The sequence below is a fragment of the Taurulus bubalis genome (genome assembly GCF_910589615.1).
Source record: "Taurulus bubalis genome assembly, chromosome: 6".
Classification (NCBI taxonomy): Eukaryota; Metazoa; Chordata; class Actinopteri; order Perciformes; family Cottidae; genus Taurulus; species Taurulus bubalis.
The window spans coordinates 11,486,714-11,511,381 of record NC_136594.1 but is presented as its reverse complement, the minus strand read 5'-3'; the positions used below and the strand labels follow the sequence as shown (position 1 = coordinate 11,511,381).

General features: G+C 41.1%; 2 protein-coding genes across 2 annotated transcripts; both read right to left on the bottom strand.

The window, feature by feature from the left end:
• Window positions 1-1,716: 1,716 nt before the first annotated feature.
• On the bottom strand, window positions 1,717-8,591 carry mogs (mannosyl-oligosaccharide glucosidase). The gene is made up of 5 exons (XM_079219601.1): window positions 8,530-8,591; window positions 7,493-7,856; window positions 6,319-6,542; window positions 5,984-6,177; window positions 1,717-4,839 (listed from the first exon to the last, which is right to left on the bottom strand). Exons 2-5 carry the CDS (start codon window positions 7,842-7,844, stop codon window positions 3,069-3,071), a joined length of 2,541 nt encoding a protein of 846 aa, XP_079075727.1. The 5' UTR covers window positions 7,845-7,856; window positions 8,530-8,591; the 3' UTR covers window positions 1,717-3,068.
• Window positions 8,592-9,434: 843 nt separating this feature from the next.
• pdcd4a (programmed cell death 4a) lies at window positions 9,435-24,398 on the bottom strand. The gene is made up of 11 exons (XM_079219119.1): window positions 24,307-24,398; window positions 18,507-18,809; window positions 18,071-18,168; window positions 16,005-16,118; window positions 15,674-15,895; window positions 15,475-15,572; window positions 14,479-14,593; window positions 12,932-13,039; window positions 11,657-11,767; window positions 11,396-11,535; window positions 9,435-11,129 (listed from the first exon to the last, which is right to left on the bottom strand). The coding sequence occupies exons 1-11, from the start codon at window positions 24,350-24,352 to the stop codon at window positions 11,078-11,080; spliced, it is 1,407 nt and encodes a 468-aa protein (XP_079075245.1). The 5' UTR covers window positions 24,353-24,398; the 3' UTR covers window positions 9,435-11,077.
• Window positions 24,399-24,668: the final 270 nt, after the last annotated feature.

Here is a 24,668-nt window from a genome sequence, read left to right as displayed (position 1 = left end):
AAACACAGAGCACAGAGCAGCGACCATATGGACAATGCATTCTCTCCATGTTCACTGCATTCTCCTGCAAATTCCTTTGTCGTAGGTAATCAAAAAATATTCACAATATCGAAGCTCTGATACGGTTAGGATGATATGTAAATGAATACTCCCCGACTCATCTGTTTATTATGCAGTCACATTAGTTAGCTCTGATGCTGTTGGGCTATTATCCCATCTCACTGTGAAAAAAGGGTCTTGGGTGAGGGGGATGGATTGCGCAGTGAGTGCTTTAGTCACACAGATTGTCCGCACTCTTCAAAGAAATAAATGCATTTTCGACTGTAGTTGCATCGAAGGGATGTGGAAACCATTTCCTCTGAGAGGAACAGCGAAAGGCAGAGGATATGGCTCTTCTGTGTCTAAATCCCTTGATACCGTGCTTTGCGTTAACAAGTCAACAGGTCAAATGATGAGCTTGTGTCTCCCACGACTGAGCCCGAAAGCAATCATTGCACAGTGATACATCTAAACTCAGTGAACGTTTTACAATATTGAAACATGCTAAAAGATGGATTTTAAAACTTTTCCAAGATGCAAACAGGTATGATGTATATTTGTGTAGCTGTTAATCAACAGTATCTATCGTGAATCCTGAATAGAAATACTGTAGCTTCTAATAAATGTAAGCTACCAATCTTTGGCTTCACAGCCTATCTGCTGTTCAGTTAACTGATAGAGGTACTATTTTTATCCATGAAACCGTAATGCACCATGCTAAGCCATCGACTATACAACTGCACATCTAACCCATTCAAAGGATTCATAAAAGTCTCGAGGTTGAAACCCAGTGGTCATGTACACAGACAGAGAGAAGCCGTATCAGTGCTCCCAGTCTCTACGTTTTATATTTGGTGTCAAAGTATTAATAAGAACATTTCCACCGTATGCCCTGGTGTGTGAATCTATGCCAGCACATGTCAAGGAGTGAAAATAATTTGCCATCTATATATACTCTCTATGCCTTTTGATTTTAGCTAATTAAGCACCTAGCCCTCAAAGCAACTGCGCTCCATGGAAACCATGGAAAAAAAGCAGATTGACGTCAGCTAGAGGCCTTCAAATGTGCCATCTGACAAAGGAAAGAGGACAGGGCTGCTGTACTTAAGGTCACAGCATGTTGAAGCAACTGTGTGCTTTGACTGACAGGAGGGCTGACATCCTTACTAAACAGGTGAGGGAGGAATAATAGACTTGCCAGCTGAATGAAATATCCTGCAATGTCAATACTTTACACTACATACAAAATGGGGCGTTTATGTCAATAGCTGGAATTGGAGGCAAGTTACAACTTTGGCTACTTAGTAATACTGCAGGCAAATCAATGGCATTCCTGTTGTTAAAGCTGTACATTGGGTATGAAGACAACATACCTTGGCTCTCCACTTTAGTGTTACACATTCGTTAAATATTACAACTCTTAGATCTAAAGCTTAATGCCATTTTTTGGGGAGTTTTTTGAAACAGTTGAAAAGGTAGATGGTATATTTTTTGGCTATTGCATTTCAAGCAGAGATTGTAGTTATAGGCTTAGATTCAAGACATCATTTGCTTACATCATTGGAGGTACATATGACTGAAAATATTTTTTAAAAATTACAGTATGACAAAAGGAAATTATTTAAACTGTTTATTGTTTTTAACAAAACATTGTCACAGTCAATGTTGTATGCCCTGCCAGTCAAACCACAGGCTGTGTGTACAAAAAGAGATGGCACAATGGAGAATAATGGCCTTCATTTATATTCCCAGATAGAGACGTGTGAGAAATTTAATAAGCGTTGTTCATATACAGCATCACACATATAGTGTGTAAAGCATGAACCCCTCCCTCAGAGAGGTGGACCTGCCGTTCCCTGCATATTGAAAAGTTGTCATAATTTTCCATATTAAAAAGTAAAAAGAAGCAATGAAGTTGCATGTGGGATAGGACCTCATTAAAAGGACCTAAGGACCCGGCGCGGGTCCTTAGCCGCCGAGAGCAAACGCCAACTGGTGATGCCTTTGCTCAAATTGCCCTCAGATGCCAACAGAAACGGAATAATTCTGTTGTAATGAAGGTCAGCATGGGCAGTTTTTGTTGGATGCTGTCGCCGACGACAACCCAGAAAGAGAGAGAGAGACGTGTGTGAGTTACTATGCAGGAAAGTTTCCCTCCTCACTCAGACAGAGGTGTGCTGGAGACCTTTAGCAGGTAGAAGGAGTGAGCGCCGGCAATGAGCTGCCACATCGGGCAGCTGCCCACAGACAGCCGTTAAGGCAGAGAGATATAGTGGAGGGAAACCAGCTTGAAGAGCCGACGTGTTTCCACATGTAACTCTCCGAATTAAGGATATATTTGGACCAAATCACAGTTGTCGATTGGTGGATAGTGGAAAGATCAACCAATACATGTTTGGTGAGTTTTATATTGTTTCTACATAAATAAAGTTGTTTTACGAGGTGTTAACAAGGCAATTAAGCTGGTCTTGGTTCAGTGTAAAAGAGACACTTTAATTCAGAAGTTCTACGGCTGTATCATTTGGTTTAGGTGAAATAATTTTTTTCTTCATTGACGTTTGTGAGTTTATTCTGTTAATTCATCAGACGTAGCGAAAATTGGGGCACACGCTTGGGAATTTATTAAGTGGACTACTTTTACCATCAGCACTGATTGGATGTCCACATAAAAAAGGTGGCGAATTTTCCTTTTAAGTGTTTCCTAAATGCATCTCGAGTATATAACTCAAGCACTAGACAGTGCTTGGCTTCACATAAAGTAAAGACAGGTTAGTTGCACTTAAACTTGTCTGAAATTGCCTTTCAGAGAATGTCTGTGTGAAACCTGTTATTTTAATTAATGGTTAAGTGTGGAAATGTGATCATAAATGCCTATTTTTCAGCGGGAATATAATATAATTTCAGTTTGTCAAGTTCCATCAACCAGACAAGACCTATTATATTTACACCTGATCATGATGTTTCAATCACATCCAGGTAAATGAAGGCCATTATCTATATAGAAAACATGACATGAAGCCTACAGTTCATCAGTACTGCTCTGCCATCATTAATACCGTCAGGGCTGACCAGCCGGTGAAGGGGTGGCTTCCTTGGCCTCTACCAGTACCGTCATTGTACTGTTCCCAAATATACCCTGTTTCAACATACTGTCTATAAACGTTATTGATGATGTTAGTCCTGAGTTCCTCATAAAGAACAGCTGCCTTCTCTTGGTGCGGCCCCTCAGTGTTGCTGTAGTGGTGCAGGGCTCTGACTGCCAAGTAGTTGATGTTAATCCATATTGGTCCCCTCCAGTAGGGGGCATCGTGTTCTGTGTTTCGCTTCATGTACAACGGATCGGCTTTAGAAATTGAACGCAGGCCGTAGGGAGTCCAGAGCTTATTGGAGTCTCTCATGTCACGGAAGATATGTTCTAGTTTTGGTGAATCCGGTGTAAGAACATGCAGTAAAAAAGGAAACAAGCTAACATAACCCAAAGCATTAACGTACTGCAGCTTGGGGGCCCGTCTGACTGAGCGCACAAGGCGTGACACAGGGAACTGATGACGAGGTTGTCCGGGAGGCACGTACACCTTCTCCTGCTGCAGGGACACAGCCTGGGTGTGGTTGCCAAAGTCACTGAAAGCACCAAGTTGTTCTGACCAGTGGAGCTCATTAAGTAGGTTGTTGTCACGGAGCACCTGGTGGGAGAGTTCATAGTCCTGATGGGGCTCGCCGAGAAGCCGAGCGATACTTGCCATGATGCCTGAGGACAAGGCCATCCAGCAGTGTAAATCTACATGGCGCTCATCTGCTGATGGATGCGAGGCCCGAGGGTAGTCATCCAGCCCAGAAGTCAAGGTCTTGGGATTGAGGAAAAGATTTGTGTCCTTGTCACGTCCACGCCAGCGGTAAGAGTTTGGTAGAGGCCCCGTCTGTGTGGTGTTGTACCATTCAAACCAGGTTTTCAGTCTGGGGAAAAGCCGTCGAAGGAAAGGCAAGGTCGGTCGAGATGCCGGCTTCTCTGGATTTGACGAGAGCTGTTCAATAAGTTCCTGAAGAGCCAAGAAAAGTGTAGGTGGGTTGGCATTCTCGTTACGCTGAACTACAAACTCAGCTGGGACTTTACTGCGAGCCTCGTCTCCAAGGATCTGCTCGCGTGGGATCCAGCCCTCCATATTCATCAGGTCTATCCAGTGGGCAATAGCCTCCCTTGTCACATGGGGATCCCACTTGCTCAGCAGCAGCTGGTGAAAGCCCTCATCCCAAAGGAATCCTCTCGGAAAGAAAGAGCGTGATGGTACGGCAGTGAATAAAGTGCCTTCAGGGTACAGGAGCGGGTATTCATTGTAGACTGACTGTACCACAGACTGGCCATGGAAGTAGCCCATTCCACCCAACATATTGCTGAGCGCTGCCTTGCCAAACTTAATATGTGCCTGGCTGAAACCTTTGCTTTCAAGGCCAAAAGTCTTCTCGAACTTTAAATCAAACTCAGCTTTCCTCCTCTCCAGCTCCTGAGTCATGATTGAGCCCACAAGTTGGTTGGGACGGCTGTGGAAGCTCCCGGACTCAAACAGAACTTCGATCTGGAATGGCGTCTGGACGGTCACCTGGTAAACCACAAAGTCACTCTCTTTCCGTGTGTCAGCGGGTTTCTGTTGGTTTTGGTGGTGGGGGGGCTTGTAGCCGTCTACAGCTATGTAATGCCTTTTCTCACCAGAAGGAGGGCTGTAGATAAACCTACGGTTTAGACTTTGCTTCACAATCTCAGTCAACTTCTCCAAGCCAGGAGAGACCGTCTGAAGATAGTTGTAGCTGGAAAGATAAGAAACTATTGTTAATATTTTTGAGTTCAAGTATTGCGTTTGAAAATGATATGAAATCCAAGCAATCGCAAATCTTAAAGGTTGTCTATCGTCAGTCACTGACAAACTGGTGATCTCAACTGCACGAGCTCTGTTAGTGAAGCCTAAGCACACTGTGTCATGAACTGAGAGTCCCATATTGTACTGGTGAGGTTAAGTGACCAGGTGAAGCCCCACTTATACTTCAAGAACAATCTTTCTACAATAAATAATTCAAGCAATTCTTATTATTTCTATCAGTGCATACTGTACCTTTCTGTTTTGCTATGCCGGTCTTCTCTGGCCCTCATTAAAGTTTGAAATATTGGTGCTCCCTGTGGGTTTTGCTAGCAGAGATTCTTGATCCACTCAGTAAAAACAATACTGAAACGACAGTGGTTTCTGAAGGTGGATAAATACCTTCACTAATTAAACGACAGTTGTGCTGTTTCACAAAAAGCTAGAGTCCTTATTGGAATGAGCTGATTTTCTTTGGCTTTTCAGACGGTACATTTAAGATATATCTGCTATAATGTATATCAGCACATTTTAAAAGACTTGCAGAATTAAGAAAATCTTTGTTTTTGGATTAACAAATTGATGAAACGAAGCTAGAAATCCTGCTTTCGCTGCCATCTAGTGGTTGTATGTTTGACCAATGCAGTTACAACAACTTGTACACCTCACGAGAGGTACAACAGACTTGCAGAATCCAGGGTCCTTCAAATAGGGCTATTTTTCAATATAACATTTGGTGACTTGTCACACTTTAAATTATTACATGCATTTTTTTTTTTTAAAGCACATTTTCCTATTCAGCTATAATATACATTTTTCAGCTCGGCTGACAATGTCTTCTCACCTTTCTATGGAGATTGATCTACTTTTCCTACACTCACTGATTGATAATTGAACTATTGTGTTGCATATTTTTTATATAGATCAATTTGAGCAGTGGCAATCATTCTATAGTATTAATAATAATAATAATATTATTAATTATATATATTATATTATTATATATATACACTTGGACTATATAATAATAGTCCAAGATTACTCTCTTTTGAAACTGCTGCTGACTTAACCATTCACTCCTGCATTTATGCATCTACCTTGCATATTTGGCACTGAATAATTCCCCGGTAACTGGCTTTCGCAATGTAATCTTAAAGTTTCCAAGCTCCTCTGAAAAACCAGTGATGGATGCAAGGCGGGTTCTATCCTCGACGTGAGCCTCCAGTGAGCCCTGGCTGTCTGCTGCTGCGTAAAACATCAGGGAGATGACTGGTGCATGAGGGGCCGAGCTCTGGTGGTAAAAAGCCTAAAATTATTAAAATGTACATAAGAAAAAGAAAAAAAGATTCTTGGTAAATTTGAAACTAATTAACATTTGGGTCACGTTTGGGAACATTTACTCATAAGGCTGAAAAAAACTGCCAGTACTCACATGTTGTTTGGCAGTGACCCTCCATGTCCAGTCTCCTCCGTGATCCCCTCCCATCCTCTTGACAAACTCTGTCGTTAGTGTGAAATCGTTTTCGCGGATTTCCTGGACGCCAAAGGTGATCCCATCATGCATCATCCAGCCATAGCCTTGCAAACGATCCCCCTGCTCACAAGTGTGCCTCAGGTTTACATCCATGTCGGCAAACTGACGCATCCACATCATACCTGGGAAGAGATAACAATAAAAGTAATGTTATTTGGTTGTATTGTACACCAAAAGGGATGCAAAAATATTTTTTAAAAACAATAAGTAGTCAACAGCTTCACATAATAAGGTAAGTCACAAAACTCACTGGATAAATGCAACAAGTTACCAGCCAACTGGGTTTTGAGAACAGCAGCGCTTAGTTAAGTGTTGGTACTTAATATTAGAAAATGTAGTCTATTTTATGCTGTCAACTAATAAACAATATTGGTCCTTCAAATTGGCTGACAGGGTAAACAGTCATAGGAACTGAGGCCAAAATTGACTTGAGTTTGTCAAGTGCCTGGGCTTGTTTCCAACAATTTCCCCAATCTAGTGCAATTAAACAGATGTGATTAGTGCTAAAAGCTAATATTTTGTAATGGCAAAGAATTTAATATTAAATGGGAAATCCATCCTTTATACACATACATACATACATGTATATATACACACATACACATTAAATATTGTTTGGGATTTTGATTATATAGTGATACTCTTAACATCTTCCGTGTTTTTTTTATGGCTTCACTATTCCGTAAAATGAAGGCGCTCTGGATTCAAACATACGCTTCTTTTTATGTACATTACCCAGAAATGTACCCGATACATTAAGCATCCTTAGAAATGTAAGGATTACAGATTTAGATTTTCCCTTTAACTCTTCTACCACAAATTAGGAGCAGACTCCTTCAGACATGTCTTTAAATGTACCTGGTTTATATTTCTCTTTTAATAAGGGAGTTCCCTCTGCTTGATTTTTTTAGTTCCTTTTCATTTTTGTCTCCTTTTTTTCTGTCTGTAAATATGTTTTCTTCTGTCTGCCTGTCTTAGCCAGGTAGCCCTTGGAAAAAAGATTCTTATTCCCAATGTCATTCTCCTGGTTCACTAAATTAAACATAACCATGTCATGAACGTGTCAGCCTACCCGTCACCATCGACCTGGGACTTCTGGTTTTCATGCCAAAGTAGACCTGAGGCCTGTATGAGCCCCAGAACCTCTCGGTGGAGACGATGGCACTGCTGCTATTGGCATCCAGGACAGGAGGTGATGGGTGCAGGGTCACCACCCGTTTTGCCAGCTTTGATCGCATGTGGAGGGCGTAAAAGAACCAGATCAGGCTGAATATGCAAAGGCCAATGGAGATGTTGATGAAGACTTTGCCAATATCAACTTTCTTTTTCTTCTCTTTTCGGTGAAATGCAGGGGGCTTGTCGTCTTTCCGCAGAAGGGGAACAGCTTCACCCGATACCACCCTCTTCCTCTGCCTGCCCATCATGCCCTTCTGAAGCTGGAGAAAAGAGGGAGGAAGATATTTTTGATTTAATAGTCTAATTTTGTGTGTAGCAGTGTCAATGAAAACTGAAAGGGATCTGAAGGTCTGCATCAAACACTGGTTTCTTATGCACTTATCAAGCAAACTGGCATTTGTCCTTTATAAATAAATAATAATGTATAAATACATATGACTATTTCCTTGTGTACTTGTACAATACATAATATGCAAGTTATTATAATAACGTAGCATATTATGTATTGTACAAGTACAGAAGGAAGTGTGTACTTGCAAGTATGAGCCTGCTGTCATCTCAGGCTGAAATGAAGCGGTTAAGCTAGTTAACTTAACTGTTAGGTTAACCTTGCAAGGTTTGTGACGACAGGACAGGTGCTATTACAGCGCTGACCGTTTTGTAATTAAACTCTAAATTTATGCAAAGTGTCTCCTAGTTAACTAACGTTAAGTAGTAATCACAGACACCTGTTTTAACCACAGCGCATCCAGTTAACATCCAGTAACTCGCCACTAAGCCCTCCGGCAATACGTTGCTTGCAGGCTGCATGCTACTCGTTAGTACTACTATCGTTCGATTTGTCGCATTATAAAGTGCCTTTAATTGTTAAGCCAATAGAAAATTATAGTCGACCGTTTTAGCTTCATGTTCATTGAGTAAGTGGATACTAACCTGTCACAGTACCAACGTCTCAGCTGCTCATTATACGTTGCTAGCTTACTAGCCACTTCCTGGTTGCCAATTTTTTTTCTTCCTACTACGACGACGTCATGACCCTCCCTTCTTTGCCTCTGATTGGCTAATACTAGTTGACTTCGTAGACTCTGTGTTTGGTTGGTTAGGTTTTAGCATGAGCCGTGTGATTGGTCAGGATACAGAGGGTAAGCCAATCAGAGGCCGAGTAGGTCGGGTCATGCCTTCACCGTCCTAGGGGGGAAAAAGTATTACTCGTTTTCACTGACGTGTACGGTTTTATTAAACACTATACACGCAGTATAGTGGAAATAGGATACAAATAGTACAATAACAAAAGAGCCAGGGTATATTACACCAGACAAAAGTATTATAAAACATACAGCCTTTTTGTTAGCCAAATTAGAAAGTAGTTTTATAAATAGTATATAACGTCCTTCAGGAAAACAACAAAATATGATTTCCGATTGTTGAATTTACATGTATAAGTTTAAAAAAAAACATTACCAACCTCATAGCCACCTTTAGTTTAAAAGATAGTTCGTTTCTTGAGTTTTGGAAAAACTGAGTGAGATCAATGCCAAAATAGGTGGAAAACTGTTTCTTTATATTTCTCACAAGAGTAGTTTGTGTTTGTTTCTTAATTATTCATGTGGTAATTGGCAGGGTAATATTTATGAATCATTATAACACCTCCTTAATCTGATTTACATTCAAGTATGTATGAGGAAGTATCCAGACAATCTTCCAATACTTACCATTTACCACAAATGTGTACTCCAGTGGATTTGCATGTGATGTTATCAATTACACTGTTGTTGCTCATCATAAGGACTAACAATTATACTGAAGAAAAACACATGCAAATAAAACATTATAGAGATTATGCAATTTAATTGTAGTATATAAAATGATGTCCTTATGTAGAGTGTGTTGTGAACAGTTTGCTGATCTAAAATAAATCAATAGTACAAAGATGATTTTTGGAATACAAAACATTAAACATGTCTATTTGACATTGGACAGCCACATGCCTGAATGAGTGTGTCCAGTGAAGTACACAAATTATCAAATACAAACCATTAAACATAATTTTCCTCGACCACTTATTTACACTAATATATATATGCATATTAAAGCTGTGTTATGACCCATGGCCAGTTATCTTAGATGCACCATAAATCGGGTCAGGGTAAAAAAAAAATCCAAGCTTTGGCCTCTCGGTTACAGATCAACATTCTTACACCTGCTTACACAAATGCAATATTCATTAAAGATCACAAGTGACTGATCAGCAAAAGTGATTGATGTACATTTTTACTACACTTGCCAAATTACTTACTCCTGGTTACTCCTCAATACTGCTGGCATAAACACAAAAAAGAAATACAGAAACTTAATTTTGTTGCTTTTTAATGAATGAAATATATCTTTTAGCCACATCTTTAACATTCGTCAACATGAAACACTGTTCCAAACGGTGGCAGAAAAGAATATGCATATATGAATATGCTTTAACATAGTCTTCCAAGATAAACTGAGGTTGCCATTTCACAGATATATCAGACGGGTAAACAAGTTTAAAGACAATACCCAGATTAATTCTGTTCTCTAGGTTTGGCTTTATATTATAAAGGTTACCTGTACGGAATCCATTTCTGACCCATGTGAGCTGTGGATTTATTGCAAGCAACGTCAGAGTGCTCAAAATAGTGCTTTTTCAATATTTTTACTTTTCTTACATTTTTTCTTAAACACACATTAACCCTAATTTATTTAATTTTGTTTTTCCAATTTGAGAGAAAAAGAGCTTCCAAAGTATATTTTCCCTTATGAATGTTTTAAATAACCACCCAAACATCCTGTGACTTCTTTGCTTAAGAAAAGTTAACATTTGGTTACAGGGAACCAAGATGCAAAAAAACAAACCAAAGACTCAATAGAACCACTTAAACCAGATGGTACAAAGCACGACATCATTGAAAAAAAATTACAAATCCTTTGTGGCAGAAAATACAAAAAAAAGGTTTCAATCCTTGTTGAGCTAAATTACCAAGTGCTCACTGACTGTACAGTATCAGCTGTCTTTGAAGTGCTTTTTTCATTTCTAGCACTTGACATGGAAAAAAATAGAGACATGGCAACAGATGAAGCAAAGCCACAGACAAAACACCCAAACTCATCTCCCACACACCCCTGCATGTCGCCCGGTCTTCTGCAGCTCTGACTCAAACTATTCTTGAGAAACAGGTACAAAGACTGAGGAAAGAGGGGTGCATCAACCCCAAAAAATACAGTGATGAACAAGATGAATGGAACTGAACACCTGGGCGACTTTTCAGTCTACTTTCACCAAACGTCAATGCTGGTTTGTGTAATGACAACATTATTGGGAGAGGAACAAGGAAACTTAAGACTGCCAGCATGCCTGGTTTCAAAGGAAAACATGCTAGAGCGGAATCTGGGTGGAACAACCTGGAAACACCCCTCCTCCTCCTCCTGCTGCTGCTGCGCTTCCTCTTGTGGATTAGTTCTTAATCGCTCCTCCATCTCCCTCACTCACAAAACGCTTTCGTCCTCTGGTGGAGGAAAGAGAGAAGCATGTTGGTGGCCAAAACCCAAAATTAATTGATGATAATAACAAGTATCTCTGTGTTGTCAGAGCTCGATTTAGGTTATTTCTCTGTATCATAGACTATACTGTTGTCCAAAAACTTAAAAAAAAAAAAAAAGATCAATGAGCTACACTGTTGTACTGAGTGACCAGCCATTGAGAATGATTTAACTACAGAGATATAAAAAAACAAAAACAATGTTTTAAAGTGGAGATTAATTGCCAACTCACCTGGAGGGACAAGCATCCCTCAGCTGTTTGGTGATGACAGCCTCCTGGTAGCAGAGGTCCACAAAGGTCTCCATGAGAGAGTGGGCATGCGGCACATCAAGGTTGATTTCTGGGAGCTCATCATAGACACGCTGGAAACCCTACAAGGAAAACAGCGTACAAAATGGATAGTATAACTACAAGGTGAAACGCACATGAATTTTTATCTGAAATGCCAATCAAAGAAAAATAATATAAAAAAACTAAACGCAAGGCACTGACCCTGTTCATCTGATCCACAGTGATGAGGCCCATCTTCCAGAAGGACTGCAGCAGCTTTATCATCATATGACTGGCGGTGTCTCCTTTTGACTCCAGCACCATCACTACAACCTAAAAATTATATAACATATAAAATGAGTACGAAAGAGGAGTGTGCTACTGTCATCTATTGTCTCTCGCCTAATAATAAAAACTCAATGATCAGTACAGATGTGCAAGATGCACATTTCACCATACAGTGGCGATGTTTATTAGTTTATACACAAGAAAAGAGACGGTGACGTATTTGAAAACGTAATGATTTAAAAATAAATAAAAAATAAATACATTTTTGGTTATTTGTAGATAATAAAACTCTGAAAAGGTCCAGCTGGTTGAATCCTTTTCTGAATGTGCTGCATATGGAGAACGAATAGCACCAGGCTACGCAACAGTACACCGTGTACTTTGTACACAACTGAGCTCCAAAAAAAAAAAAAAAAACCTGATTGGTAACCAACACATAAACGCACGTTTTTATTGACAAAGACAATGCCACTTAGTTCATTGCATTTTCTTAAAAAAATAAACATTGCAACGTGTAAATAATCAGGAAGCAGTTACATTTGTATCGAGGATAGACAGTTCCATGTTATGCAATGTGCATTTTGGCTGAGCTCTGTTAATACATGCAGTACAAATGAGCCACTAACCAGTAAGAGACTTTAACTTGTGTGGAATTGATCTTATTGTCATGATGAAGTCTCCCCACATGGAGTTATGACGTTTGACATTATCTCTGCAAATATGACAGACTGCTTTAAAAAAAAAAAATTGTTGTATGCACAGAAATTGTTGTATGCATAACTCTGTGTTTGTTGTTTACAGTTTTATTTTTGTTTGATTTGTGGTTTTGCATGTCTTTTTGATTTGAATTTGTAGACTTTTGTTTGTTGGTTTTCTTGGTGAATATGTGGAAAAGTATGGGATGTGTAGGTTGTTTCATTAGAGGCCATTAGAGGTTTTCCAGGCACGTCCAACTGGTAGGAGACCCCGGGGAAGACCGAGGACACGCTGGAGGGATTATATCTCCCGGCTGGCCTTGGAACGCCTCGGGATCCCCCAGAATGAGCTGGAAAGTGTTGCGGGTGAGAGGGAAGCCTGGGTCGGCCTGCTGAACCTGCTGCCACCGCGACCCGACCCCGGATAAGCGGCTGATAATGGATGGATGGATGGAGGTTGTTTCATGATAAAAACAAAGCCAAGACTGACACAATAAAATCACGTCTTTGATACCTCATAGACCAGCTCATGGTGGAAGTGTGGGACTTCCAGGTCCCGCAGACAGTGCTCTGCCTCCGCCACATCTCCTGATATCAGGTACTCCTTGAGCAGGAGGTTCATCTGGAACAAAGACACAAACAAATAAAAACGTAAATTTGTGTCTTTGTTGTTGAGGTTTCTGTGTGCAAAGTGTATCAAACACAGCTGGACCCATAACTATCGTCACTGAAGAGGGTCATTTTGCCTGGAAAGCATGCTGAATGCAATAAATATCCTTTGGAATGTATTGTTTGGGGACTAAAGGATGGACAGACTCTCTGTTGCTTGGATTTTCTCTTTTTAAACGATGATTGAGGCATGAATATTGATGGATTAGTGCTGTAGCAATATTATGCTCAATGTCCATGTTTAAGTGCAGGTAACCGGCCTTTATTTCGGGCAAACCTGTATTTGATGCAACACACCCTGTAAAAAGAACTATAAAGAAATATATGGGGAATTATTCCAGCAATAACCTGACTTCCTTGGGAAATAAAACTCAGCACACATCAGTCTGCTTGAAAAAGATGAACATTTCTCTTGAAGCTGTGCTTGGATCTTTTATTCTCCGCTTCATTTATTAGTATTCATTTGTTATGTCACTCATAACACATAAACCATTTTGCTTAAAAAATATTTATGGACCAATTAGTCATACCACTTGAGATTGGAGATGAGCGTATTAGATGCAACCAGTATTAAACCCTCAAAGCTACAAGTCAACTCTGGGTCTAATTCACCGAGCTGGGGGAATGTGTGGTCGTCCGAGCTTCTGGGGAAAAAACAACATGTGGGGGTGTGATGCGGACAGGCCGGGCAGTGACAGAGGTGAGAACGAAGAGACAGAGGCTGCAAGTAAGAGCACAACAATACTGGGGGAAAAAAGGGAGCTGCACTCACTCCTGCAGCCTAGTGTCCCCCCTGAAGCTGCACAAGCAGGCAGGAAATCAAACCTATACAGCCTGCGGCTCTGAGGGCTACTGAGGCTTACACAATGCTGAATGACTGAGAACACATTGATGGACAACTCACCCATTTCTAAACATGCACAAACATCACTTCAAATGTTGCATAACTTACAATTTACAAGATGTGCACTGGAAACTCCCACACTATCCAAACCCACATTGGCACAAATAATTCAAGAAATTCCAGATCATAGAACAATTATTGTGATTATGTAAACAAAGACAAAGCCGACAGCATGTGGGGCATAGGCGTGGGCGTTGAGTCCGTTCAGTTAAAGGCTAGGGTGTGTATCCGTGTCGGCCCCTCGATTTTGCAATTCCCACTTTTTAGGGGAGAAAAGTGCTCTGCTGACACAGCAACATAGCAGAGGGTTGGCCTGTGGCTGTCTAAACAGCATGCCTTCTGCCTTCTGTTTACCTTACGTAATGTGAATAAAGAAGCAGAGCTTGTCAATACAAAACACTCTGACCTCAGTGCGATGGATCATGAATAAAAATAATAATAATTTTGAATATGGAAACAAGAAGTTGACTCATCAGTTAAGTGCTCACCTCTTTGACGAGATGTTTGACAGGTCTCAGGCCTCCACCCACGCCCCACACATTATCTAGACGAACCATCTCCCTCTTCATGGTCAGCAGCACTTCGGCACGGTCTAAAGCCACTCTGAAAAATTAAAACACCAAAATATTATTTGCACTTAAATTGACGTACATTAAGTCTAGATCTAGAGTGACTTAGCCAATTTAGAATAGAGCTCCAATATAGCCAAGATAACACCACAACACCAATGTTTTATATTATGTCAACATTATTTGATAAACACACTGTACTAGGAGGACATCTTAAAAGCTTTTTCCAACACAGGTGTTACACCCCCTGAATTGACTATCTCTTCTGAGAGGAGGGCTGTCTATCGATTTCAGGTCTGGCTCACCTGGAGCAGCGCCAACTGAGACACATCAGTCAATCAGTGGGCTGGATCTCTCTTCCTCTCTAAGCGGCCGGCCCTGCGGTGGTATGGTGCCTGAGTGCAGGCTACCATTGGTATAATTTTGGGGGAAGCTGTGTAGGGGTTCTCTGCCATTTTTGTTGTTTTTTTCCGTTTTCTCCTGTTTTGTGGCTAGACGGGGAGGTCAGTATTGTTTTTCCTTTTGCTGCAATAGGCCAGTTTGACCTTGTGTTCTAGCTAGTGTGGGGGTTTTGTTTATTGTTTTGACCTTGGAGATCCTGACACCTTTTGCTTCCATTTTAGTTGATTTGTTAAACTATAAGCTGTCAATAAATTATACCTATTGCTGCTTAAGAATTTCACCCGCCTTGTTGCTTTCTTTCCTTGTTCCACCTTTGCCAAGGCTCTTTTTCCTATACATGTGTGTCACACCTGTGTACCCCTAAGCAGACCGTAACAACAGGGAAGAGGAATGTTTCAGTTGCATCTGTAATCACCTTTTTGCTCATGTCACGGTAAAATGAACTTAAGAAATCGTACAACTTTTTTAAGAAGCTACTGTATCTGCATTTAAATTGTTCTCGTCTCAGCTCACCTGGCATGCTCACAGTCCACTTTGCCCTTGTAACAGTCCAGGAAAGACATGGGGAGGACGTGGTCTGCTATGGCTCGGGCTACAAACTGGCCCAACATCTGTGAGACATCAAAAAAAAAAAAAAATCAGAATGCATCTCCACATCACATATTTTTGTAGTCCAATAAATATAGCAATATGACAAAATGAAGAGGTCTACCTGTGGAGCCTCCGGTGTGTCCAGTATCAGGTCTGGCAGCTCTTTGAGTATCTTGTCAAAGGCACGGGCCATTTCACTTTGTGACAGCATCTTGCCCGACAGGTCAGACAGCAGGCGAGAAGTCAGCTCTCTGTGGCTGGCTTTGCCTTCGAGGGACAGTGACACGGCCAGAGAGGAGAACTCGAACTTATGTTGGCCCAGGTTGAGCCCCTTCAGCAACATCTAACAGGAGGGACGACAAATAGGACAATGTAAGATACTGCACAATCTATAACCAGCATAACTTATTAATAATCATAAGTGATCTCTGCAACAATGTTCATCCATTTACCTGGACCTCTTTGGTGTCTCCATGTTCAAAGTACTCCTTTACAATTGGGTTGACCATTTGTTCCAGTTCTTTCTCATCTACCTCAGGCACAACTGTTGCATAAACTGTGTCCCCCTGTACAAGAACAAACACATAGTCAGTCCATCCATATACACTTTCATTATCACGAGCTGACGAGTACACCTATAAATTGACACCATCAAGGTTTTAAATTCATGTGCAATCCAAGTCTAAAATGTTATAACATGGCATAATAATTTCAGATCAATATCACTGAGATTTCTTTTAAAAAGTGTTATTTGTCACCTTTCTGTTCTTTTGTTATGATGGAACATAAACTTATCTCTATTGTCTCAACGTAGCATAAGCTAATGTCAAGAATTTCAGTCAAAACTGGTCCAACAAACTGGCATAACAAGAAAACAAATGGGTGTGTAGCCAACAGTCAAAAACGCTGATTCACTTTCCTTTTTCCTGCTCATGCTTTGCAATTGTTGACTGTAGGAGGTAATGGGAGGGAACCAAAACAATAGTTTATGGCCAAGTAGAGGCTAAAGACTGAAGCTGTATGCAACATTTCTTGTCTCAGCATGGAGGCCCATTATACTTTAATCAAGGATTGATCGAAGGTAAGTAATGGGAGCATTTGCAAGCACATTAGAGTTTCCATTACATGGATACTGAAATTATTTTCACATTCTGTCACTTTCTTATGTATAGGACCTGTACCATTTAAAATCCTTTATCAGGTGATCCCTCAGTCTGATTCAAAGGGCACCACCTGCACATGTCCCGTGTACTTTTCTTTAACACACTGACATCTTTCCACTACTCTCCTTCAACATTCAAGGCTATTGGCACTGGCACTGGCTTTTCTGAGCTCTTCCCAAAACCGATATTAACCATTTGACTGACAGAAGCTTCATTCAGTCAGCGTGACCATTACAGGAGGCAAACAAACTCGACCTTCAGCAGCGTCACACAGAGCATTTTCTTGATAAGGGGCTTCAAGTTTAAAAAAATGGATTGTGATGGTAGAAACATTCATATGAGCAGGTGTGTCTTTAAATGAGCTTTGGCTAAATCATAAATATTATTATTAAGTTATAATAAATCTTTTTTAATTATTTTTGATTGCACGCCGTCTAAGATGTTAAAAGTCATCAATAGAGTTTGATTAATTATGTAATTAATGACAGACTGTTGTCTGATAGAGGACAATCACTACCTTGTTCACAGAGCAGAGCCTCTTTTATATTTAATGTGTTTTAGCAACAGCCCTTCAACATCAGCACATTTGTTTGACACAAGAAATAAAAGAGTCAGCTTTGAACGGTGGGCCTCTTTGGAACAAAAAGCTGCTCCGCACAACAGGTCAGACCAACAACACCCGTTATAAACTAACTTCTGCTGGTGATGCTCTTTCCTCAGTGGTTTACACAGTTCAGAGTATGTGTGTACAGACTGCTGACAGTCAGGTGATGGAAACATTTAGAAAATAAAAGGATCAACTTCCACAGCGCATGAGAAAGACCACATTTCAGTCATTTTAAGTCATTTTTCCAGGCAGAGTCAAAAATCTATGCCAATATCTTTGGGTTGGACAAAACAAGCTATTTGAAGATGTCATCTTTGAATAAAATTGTGAAATACCCCATGTTATAATCTACACAATTAAAACAAGAAAGTGACAGCAGATTAATCAGTATTAGAAAATAATTGTTGTTAGTTGCAGGCAGCCCTACTTTAGTGATTAAATAACAAAAGTCCAAAGGAAAAAGTCAAAGTCTACATATGCTCACAGACAGCTTAGTAAGGATTTATTTATTTAGGATTTACTATTGGCACAAAGCACCTTCATGTCCTACAAGCATCTTTGTTGCACGTTACATCTCATCTGTCTCACTCTCTCTCATCTCTTTACTGCCTTCTGTCTAATAATGACATCCAAGCCCCCAAAAAAATGAAAATAATCTGGCACAGAACCCATGGTTTTTGTTTGAGTCCCAACTCTTTCAAATAAGTATGCATATTATGAACAGTCTGTGTCTGCTGTACCCGCTCACCTGAGAAGACTCATCGTAGTTGGGGTCCCGCAGATCAGGCTCCTCATCTTCATAAACCATCCCAGCAGCCCCCCAAACTCCTTTACCACCTGCTCCACCTGCATACAAAAAAAAAAAAAAAGCCATGGCAACACAGACATTTTGTGCAGGGATTAAAAAGCAGGTCATGCAACATATTTCCAACTAAACTAATTGCTAGTGTCAACAACAATCAGTACATGTGCACAAAGTCACCAGAAATGGTCACAACCCCATGAGCAAAATATTGAAATATGTTAATCAGTGTTTCTACCAGTGACAAAGCTGAACTTTCTCAGGTCCCCAAATACAGTGCCCATGGTTGCTCTCTATCCCGTTACTGTCAAAAGGCTGGGGCAGCTTCCCCAAAAAACTAAAATAGCAGAAAGCTGCATACATCCGAGTAGCTCAAATGTACCTTTTTTTGGCAGGCCCCTGCCTTTTCCCGTCCTGGATTTGCGGTCACTGGTGCCGACTTTGCCCTTTGGACTGTGTGGGTCAGTTCCTGACAATTCTCCAGACTCGGAGAAGGACTCGCTGGTGGAGTTGCGTGCTGAGGACTTGCGCAGGCGGCGCTTGGCTTTGGCTTTGAGTCGAGCCTCGTGGAGAGCTTTCTCCTGAGGAGTCCAGTTACCGTTCACCTCCGCTTCGTTCAGCAAGTCATCGTCAACGCTGTAGGGGTGGTTAGCCTCTGCCAGGTTGTCATCAAAAGAGAATGCCCCTGTGGTCAGAAAGAAAGAACAATTGCTTAATAATACCATTTGGATTTTGCAACGGAACAGTAACAAATACTGCAAAGGAATTTTGTCAATATATTGCCATAAAAATATTGAATTTTACATCATTGGACACTCGCCAAGTACAGTATGGCTAACAGTAGTTGGAAGGACCTTTCAGTCTTCAACATGACACTGTTCACACAACAGGACAAAACTTATTGACAGTGGACCTCAGTAATTCCCTCGTGGCTGAATGGGAGCAAATCCCCGCAACTAGTTTTCAAACTCTTATGGAAAGCCTTTCCAGAAGAGTATAGGCTGTTATACATTCAACAGTATGTAAGGTGTCCACATATTTTTTGCCATGTACTGTGCATCTATATCTATAGTGGCGGCTGTAGCTCATTGGGAGAGTGGTCCTCCGCCGGTTTGATCCCTGTTCTCCCCATAGTTTGCATGTCGAAGTGTCCTTGAACAATTCATCTCAAATTAGAAAGGGATATTGAGTAATAATATGTGAATCTATGTTATTACAGATTAGTTTGTTAGAGTAAAAAAAAAATAGAATACTAATAATCTCAATAATAACACCTGGTAAATTCATTTCAGGTGTATGCCATTTATACAACCACCGTAAAGAGAAATTACAAAAAACTGTTGGAGATCTGAGATAGGTCAATGTCTGCTAACACACTCCTGCCATTGTGGTGAAAAGACAAGGTCATGTTCAGCATATATTTGCTGTACATGAAGAAATAGGACTCGAGGATTTGGTTTGTGCTAAACGGCTCACAACAATAGTCAGACATATTTATGGTTAATTTGCTGGTGTCGTTTGTCTCAGACTTATCTTTGCTGCAACACATTACACCATCTCAGGTGCATTTAGAAAACTGCACAACATCTTCACACCACAGCACTACCGGCTCAGGATATGAAAACAATGTTTTCTGCCTGCGTGTGCTAGTCACCTCCCATATACCACGGCCATGTTTTGCATATCAAGCCAAACCTCACAAATGGCAGCACATATTCACACGTAGTCTTGCAATGCTCACCAGCTCTATCAGCAGCTGGAGTTAAGTTTAGGTGTGACATTTAGTGTCAAGTTACTTCATATACTATTCGCGGAGTGTCCTGCAAATACTGTAAATTGTTAAAAAAAAAAATCATCTGCCCAGACTGCTTCTTGTAGGTGTGGCGACAACAACAACAACAACAACAACAACATGTGGGACTGGTGTGTTCCTGCAGGCATGGGAGAAGGGAGGGAGCAAAGTGGAACACATGCTGGAGGACTGCTGACAAGACTTTTTTCTTTTTATTCCTCATTCTTCTCGCGATCTGTCCGCAGCAGTCAGGACTTGACTACATATGGCATGGTTGAGACTATGACTGGTCACATGACCAAGCAGTAGGAGAGAAGGAAAGCAGGAGGAGGAAGAATGTCTGAGTGTAATGAATACTTGCAGTGCTTAGGCATGTGCCCAAATGGCAGTAAGAGGAGTTATGGCCCTGTAGATTACAGGACATGTGGCGCACAAGCACACGCACACGCACGATAAACTGCCCAAGCCACAGATAAAACAAACAATCTTAAGACGCAGCTGCAGTTTGTGTGCTGCAAAAGTACCAAATGCTTTATTTGTGGGAGAGAAAAAAAGAAAAAAAAAGAAGGTATTCAATAAGTCTCAAATGTTTGACTTGGAGCATAAATAACAAATGAAAGGAAGCACCTTAGCATGAAGCAGGTCACCTCCCTGAATTAACCTGTTGCAGTAAAAGCGGCACCACACCCGTGGCCTTCGAAATCTGTAAACAGCCAACCATGTGTCATCTCCTCCTCTTGTTCCCTCTCCTTGCCACATGTAGGCCACAGGGTTCGCCAGTGCAGGAAAAACCTAGCCAATGGCAGCAGGCCATATACATGAGCGGCCAATTGGAAAAGAGCAGAAAAGTGAGAAGGCAGAAGAAGTCCAAGCTGTTTTTCAAGGCGAGAGTTGCAAAACAAGAAGCAGAAAATGTACTGTTGTATATTGTAGCCAATACAATGTTTCACCTCTGCAGGGATCAACTTCAGCTGCTGAATACGTTCTTATCTTAAAATTTTCTCTACAAAAGTCTGTGTGTCACAGTTGGACTCAAAGTTGCAGGAACAAACTCACTCAACCAAATGAAGACCAAACCACACAACACTCATGATGTTTTTAAAAAAACGTCCCCATATTTAACCAGTTCCTTAAGGCATAGCCAGAGGCCGGCCAGCCAAGGACCCCTGCCCTACATGCTGTGTGGGAGCTTTCCACAGCTGACGGACATGAACAGCAGTGTGAAGGTGTTAGGGTTTAGGTCTCCATACAGTAGCAGGGTTTATGAATGAGAGGGTCAAAAAGGTTGTTTTCACATTTGTCTGCTGGAAGACGAAAGCTTCTCTGTGCGCACATTAAATCTAAGTTTGAGGTGTGTATATAAGAGCAGGATGTGTGACATCAAATGTGTGCAGCAGGCAAACATTTGACAATAGCAATATTGGCAATGAAGAGGACTGAGTAGCTGTACGTTTTTTTTCCCGTGGAAAAACCATATCAGTATATTTACATGTTATAAAACAAGTCTCAAGGGGATCTTTAAAGACAGCGACACAATTTGTATGCAGATGACATTTGTTTTGCATGTCCACTGTCAAAATCTCTAACAGTGCTTTGATTTAGATTCAGTCAAAACTTTGTGAAATTACCAAAGTTTTCTCAATCTCAGTTGAATACCCTGGTTAAATAAAAATATATATATTTCTCTGTCCATCCACACACAGAGAAACATAACTGATGTCTTCTAACGGTAACACAAGCATTTGCTAAATAATACAGGGGACAGAAGACAACAGCTCTACTGTATCTGGCCGTGTGGTGATTATGTATCGGAGGAGAAATGGGTGGGGACGTCTTGGAGTTTAACCGTCATTTCATTTAAGGAGACGACGACAGAGCTTTACTTGAAAACATGTTTGAGACACATTGCCTAAATGTGTGCGCCTATTCATGCTAATCTACGACGGCGACAACATCAGCTGGGAACTGGCCGTAAATGCCTCACAAATAAAAGTACACTGGTTGACACTTGTTTTATTAATCAGCGGTATACGCTTAATTAAATGAAAGCTTTGTCTCATTCTGCTGAGTGTGCTTCTTGAGGCAACCCCTGTAACAGCGGCAGAGCGTTAACACAGATAAGTGCACTGGGAGGTGCATACAGAAGATTAGAGTTACTGAGATAAACGGTTAAGAGGCTGATAACATGCTGCTTTTTTATAGTCAGACAGACCATCATTTCCACTGATGTACAGTAAAGCACTACTTTACGGTTGGTTCAGTTTCCAAGCTAAGGACCTTGATACCAATGGACGGTGTGTGCAAAACATGTTTTCATGAATGCATGTGAGGGAGGAGATGGGTTAACAAAGAAAAGGAGGCAAGGCAATAACAATGTTGCACTCAGCAGGCCACGGAGAGATCTGGATTGACATCGATGGCAGTGAGTTTCTTCTAAGATGCTGGTAACTGCATGTATTTACACAAGGCGGTATGGAAATGCTCTCACGGGTGGAACTCTAGGATTTAAATCTGGCGCTATAAAAGGTTCTACTCACAGCACAGACCTGTAGACGGGTTATTTGTGGCAAAACAAATTAGGAATTGCTTAGATCATTGATATAAAATAAATCAAGTGCAATTGTCAGATCTAATTGAGAACTTTCACACTTAATATACTTGATGAATTTAGAGCTTTAAAAAAATACAATGGCTTGCTTTCTACAGATATTTATTATTTTAAACTCAAGTACTTTGGCTGGTCAGACTACAAATGTTAAGGCATTGCTTTAGGCTCTGGTTACTTATCAATAATCAATTCATAATAAACTGGAATGAAATGACCCAAAAATAGATAAACTAAGATAATCCTTTATTAGTCCTGCAGTGGGGACATTGCAGATGTCATTCAAGCCTGGTGGTTTTGGGAAGATCCATGTTTGAAAAGATATGTGTGCTATACAATGTAAGGTTTTCATATTTCTCATACTGTTGACCCACAATGTATAGCAGAGTTGATTGCGCTTTTTTCCTCCAAGCACAGACAATAGAGTCTTTGACAGTGTGTGTGTGTGTGTGTGTGTGTGTGTGTATGTGTGTCTACCTCATCAACAGTGGCTGCTCAATCAAGCGTGGCGGACTATCCTTGAGAAAAGACACACAGGCCCATCTGTGCACTGAAGCACAACCTGCTATTACTCACACACACACACACACACACACACACACACACACACACACACACACACACACACACACACACACACACACACACACACACACACTGGTGTCTCACGTGCACTTTGTCTTACCTCTGTGTAACCTAATGTGAATCAGTTGTGTATGACAACACACATCAAGACATCGGTGTTTGAGTTGAAATGCCACTCACACCTGTGACCTATCGGTTTGATAAATTACAACCGATTACGGTGCTAACAATACATTTTTACTACTTATGTAACATTTAAATACACAGCCAGAGAGAGAGAGCTTATGTAAGGCTCTATTGGCGCTTATATAGGATATACATGTCGACGTGCCAGGCTGAGCGAGGAAAGCAATCCAGTGTCGTGGGATCAGATCTCATTCAAAGAAAGCCACCGTCCAAATACTATCATTCCGAAACAGTGCGTTTAAGCATGTTTGATAGAAAAAAATATTATGTAAACGTCGACGGTGCCCGGATCGTTCGATTGAAATCAAAATTGCTTCCCGTTTTTGCAATATTTCGTCTTGTTCAAGCAAACTTCATGCAGAAAAGAGGCGTGTAACGTTGTATGAACTGCGTCTGGGTCTAAATAAAGAAATGTAATAAATCAAATACACTGGCTAACACAGAAGTGTTGACACACAAGCGTTTGAGGAAGGGTAACATCTTGCTTATGCACGATCGAGAAATAAAAAACAGGAAGCAACACAGCCCAATCTCACTCATCCATACTGTTGTTTAGCACGGTGCATGAACAGAAAAGAGACGTCTACGTGTATACAAATGCCCTCGACAGGCTGCGCCAGTGTGTGCAAACAACGACTTGTCAAAGCGGAAGTGAGCACTATGGGCTCGTCCAATCAGAAACGTGAAAGGGTTAAACCTAAAAGCAGTTAAACAACAAACACCGTAACAAAGACTAAAAGAATAAAACACACACAAAAATGAGTTCAGTTCCGCCATTAGCGTCGTGGGTGCAAAAGCTGCGTCAGTGTGCAGCGAGTGTTGCACACTAGGTCGACACATACGAGTGTCCGTGTGTCTGAATCTAACGAAGCACATGGTGGAGCATGGCGCTGCAGCCCATCCCATGCAGGGACAATAGAGCTGCGAGAGCACGCCAGCAGGCCCTCGGCTGCTGCGTGACACCTTTGCACCGCCGCCGCGCGACACAAAGCGGAGCAGAGTTCATTAACTCACCGTCGACTTTTGGAGCGGAGGACCACGTATCCACTTCGGTCGCCATGGCGCTCTCCTAATGCTCGATTAAAAAAAAATCCTCACGGTGAGCTTCTCCTGGCGAGCTTCAGCTGCAACAAATTGCCTCCCCAAAAAGACAAAACGCCTGCAGAACAAGATGTTTAGTGTAGAACAAGTCTTTTGACAAATGTCACGTGCTGGAGGGGAAAACCGCGAGTCCAGACGCTTTTGTTGTCTTCGTGCAGCACGGTATCAATTGCAGAAAACACAAAAAAAAAATGATTACATTTAATTACAAAGAGAGGATATGCTATAGAAATGAGGAGTGAAATACGAAGGTTGTTTGTACTCTTCTAAGGTTA

Bases quoted from the DNA above. Each gene is read 5' to 3' on its own strand.
- pdcd4a (XM_079219119.1), bottom strand. From the start codon at position 24,352: ATGGCGACCGAAGTGGATACGTGGTCCTCCGCTCCAAAAGTCGACG. The intron at 18,169-18,506 runs GTACATTTGAGC...TTTTGTATGCAG, and splicing joins CAGGGGCCTGCCAAAAAAAG to GTGGAGCAGGTGGTAAAGGA. The intron at 11,768-12,931 runs GTATCAAAGACG...TATAATTTTTAG, and splicing joins ACCATGAGCTGGTCTATGAG to GTTGTAGTGATGGTGCTGGA.
- mogs (XM_079219601.1), bottom strand. From the start codon at position 7,844: ATGATGGGCAGGCAGAGGAAGAGGGTGGTATCGGGTGAAGCTGTTCCC. The intron at 6,543-7,492 runs GTAGGCTGACAC...ATCTCTTCCCAG, and splicing joins TCCCAGGTCGATGGTGACGG to GTATGATGTGGATGCGTCAG. The intron at 6,178-6,318 runs GTGAGTACTGGC...TTTTACCACCAG, and splicing joins GGGTCACTGCCAAACAACAT to AGCTCGGCCCCTCATGCACC.